Genomic DNA, 2882 nt, shown 5'->3' on the forward strand with positions numbered 1-2882 from the left:
TCTTGGAAAATGTTTACTTTCAGTTTTACAGAAATATTTTTTTTTATATGATTTGGACCACTGCGACAATTATTTTGATTTTTTGTGGTATAAGCTACAGAAATAATTAAAATATAGTGTTTTTTTCCACGAGCCTAAACGAATACAAACCTTTATGCAAGAATTAAATTGCTAAATATCGAATCTCTGATTCTGCGGCCAAATTGAGGAATGATAATAATAATAATATTATTCTTACCTAGTTCTTTCGAACTTGCAATTCCACCTTCTCGGTTCGCCGCTATCACAATTGGCAGCTCAATTACCCAAAATCCCACGGTTTCGGAAGAAATCAATTTGCATGGAAAATTAACGTAAAGGAAATTTCAACCTGCGCCGTCGCCATTACATTCAGTCACTTTTCTTGCTTCAAGTTTTAGTGCCGTACTTACGACACCTACAACTTCCTACACATTCGAACTCCTCCAGATGGCGCCGAGTCGCACCAGAGTAGATAACGTTCGATTGAACGTTTTTCCGATTTTGGCAAGAAAGAAAGTTTTTATTGCCGTCCTAAATTGCACGCAGCCCGTAAAATCGCGAATCGCGGAGACAAATCGGCAACGATTCTCCCACGCAGACGTGCGTGTCGTGTGTTTGGCTGTGCGAATGGGCTGCGAGCATTTCTTCGTCCTTTCGGCAGCGGAAAACCGGATTTCCTGTGTGTGAGCGATAAGGATCTTCCATTTCAATTTGATGGCTTATTTTTTGCCTCCCGGCAACGCGTGCGACCTGTCGCGCCGTTCCGAAGTCTGCACGTGTAAGTGATATAACCAATAATAACCGGAATTAATGAAGGTAATTTGTCACATAATTATATTACCTCAGGATACTGGAAGTGTGTGCGTGTATGTGTATTTTATGTGCGCGTAACCAATCCGTGCAAAGCCAATATTGGAAGAATGACACTCATGAGTGGATATTTTTTATTTAATTCCAGCGTATAAAGTCGGTCGCCTGTGTCAGAATGAACATAGACTGAAAAATTGAACATCATTTTGTCAATTTTCTCTCCGATTGAATCCGCCTAGTAGTCGTGAGCTCAGATAAAATACGTTGAATGAACTGCGAAGGCTCTAAAAGCGCTTTGTTATTGAAGTACTTCGTTTAGATAAATTCGGAAGCGGTGCCGTGACTCTTCAGTTGCACTACTGGGCGCCGATGGAAAGCTTTCGATTGTTGTTTCTCTTCAACAAAACGGTTGGTTACGGTGCCTACACCTTTCGACATGAAGCGGCCCGAAAAGAGGAAAGAGTCACGGTTCCGATTTGGTCCCGTTCCGGTTTGGTGTTGCTAGTGCTTCATTCAGCAATCTATGGCTATCTGGCTGCCCGGAATTTTTACGCTCCCTACGTCGAAACTGGTTCTACCCTCATGAATGTTACCGGGTTGGTAATTTTGCAAGTGGGATACGTTTCAATGTTAGGAGCACTCGTCCTTCGGTTGGCCAGGCGGAGTCTACTGGGAACAATTTTACAGCGTCTCCGATGGATCGATTTTCAAATGGCTGCACTAGGAGTTCCGATCGATCATGGCGGCGAAAGGCGCCTGCTGGTGGTTTTGATGATTATATGCTTGATATTTGTGGCGATTGCCACATTCGGTGCGCTGCTGCTGCTGGGTAGCTTACGAGACACTTTCACCATCTATAGTGGCAAAGTGTACATGAGTTTTTCTGCAGCTGTTCTGGCGACAAACGCATTTGCTCTGATTTTTGTACTCTATCGAAGGATTTGTTTTCTGGAGGATTCTCTGAGGTAAACTGTGTGCTGCGAACTGCGAAATCGAAACTATAAAAGACATTCATATAAATTTACATTCGATCAGGAAAGATCTGAATTTCCCAGCGTTAGAAAAGGAAAGAGAACAACCACACCACTATCACTCCTCGCAAATTTTGCATACACGGATCTCTTCAATGGCGTTAATTTACGGCGATTTGTATGAACTTTCCGGCACAATCAGTAAACTAATTTCGGCAGAGGTAAGTGTTGATCTAAAATTGTGTATGCTCCAGCAACCGAAACAACCTTTATCAACCTAGATTATCATATACTGCACCATTGTACTAATCTATGGAATCCTGTCCTTGTTCGCCATATACCGAGCGATTCTGACCGGCAGGTACAGCATCATCGCTAACTGTGGAATGCACGTAATTTGGTGGGTCGAGTATTGCATTGCCGTTTTACTAATCCTCACCTACGGAAACAATATACTGTTGGGGTCGGAAGCGGTGCTCTCGTTACTGGGAGCAGCCATCACCTATCAGGCAGACGAAAAGGTGGTGATAAAAGTAAGGTCTTGTACAACAAATGCTTGGCGCCGATAATAAGGTAAAGTTTCCTCCGCCAGATTCGTGCACTGATGCTACAAATGAAACACAACCCGCTGAAAATAACGACCTGGTTCTACGACGTCAATTTGGTGGTGTTCTACAATGTGACAAAACTCAGCAGTTTCTAATTTCTGTACGGTAATCATAATTGGCATGCTAACTTTTCAGATTATTGCGACGATGGCAACTTTTGTATTTGTAATGATTCAGTTCGATGTCTGACAGCCTGATTCGAGTGAACTAATATCGATTACTATCGTCATGGTGTGGAAGGTATGTATAGGGACGAAGTTATCGTACCTGTTTGTTCAAAAGGTGTAAAATATTTATATCGTAATTATCATGATACCAATAATGAGACAGATTTTCTTTCGAATGAAAAATAAATAAACTATTCTGTTGACAATTTCATGATATTCAAAAATTTAATTTAATTTAAATTTCGTATATTCGCCAGTTTAGTTTACTGCAATAAACTAAAGAAAAGCTGGCAATAAGGTCAACT

The 2882-nt window shown here is 41.4% G+C and overlaps 1 protein-coding gene across 1 annotated transcript; it reads left to right on the forward strand.

Annotated features, from left to right (window-relative positions):
- The first annotated feature begins 1200 nt into the window (after window positions 1-1200).
- Window positions 1201-2599, forward strand: LOC129729119 (uncharacterized). The gene is made up of 5 exons (XM_055687602.1): window positions 1201-1796; window positions 1867-2023; window positions 2084-2335; window positions 2395-2469; window positions 2546-2599. Exons 1-5 carry the CDS (start codon window positions 1201-1203, stop codon window positions 2597-2599), a joined length of 1134 nt encoding a protein of 377 aa, XP_055543577.1.
- Window positions 2600-2882: the final 283 nt, after the last annotated feature.

The sequence above is a fragment of the Wyeomyia smithii genome, chromosome 3, assembly GCF_029784165.1.
Source record: "Wyeomyia smithii strain HCP4-BCI-WySm-NY-G18 chromosome 3, ASM2978416v1, whole genome shotgun sequence".
Classification (NCBI taxonomy): Eukaryota; Metazoa; Arthropoda; class Insecta; order Diptera; family Culicidae; genus Wyeomyia; species Wyeomyia smithii.

Excerpts from the sequence above, each read along its gene's own strand:
- LOC129729119 (XM_055687602.1), top strand. The coding sequence starts at position 1,201 with ATGGAAAGCTTTCGATTGTTGTTTCTCTTCAACAAAACGGTTGGTTAC. Across the intron at positions 2,024-2,083 it reads GTAAACTAATTTCGGCAGAG|ATTATCATATACTGCACCAT; the intron begins GTAAGTGTTGAT and ends TTATCAACCTAG. Across the intron at positions 2,336-2,394 it reads ACGAAAAGGTGGTGATAAAA|ATTCGTGCACTGATGCTACA; the intron begins GTAAGGTCTTGT and ends TTCCTCCGCCAG.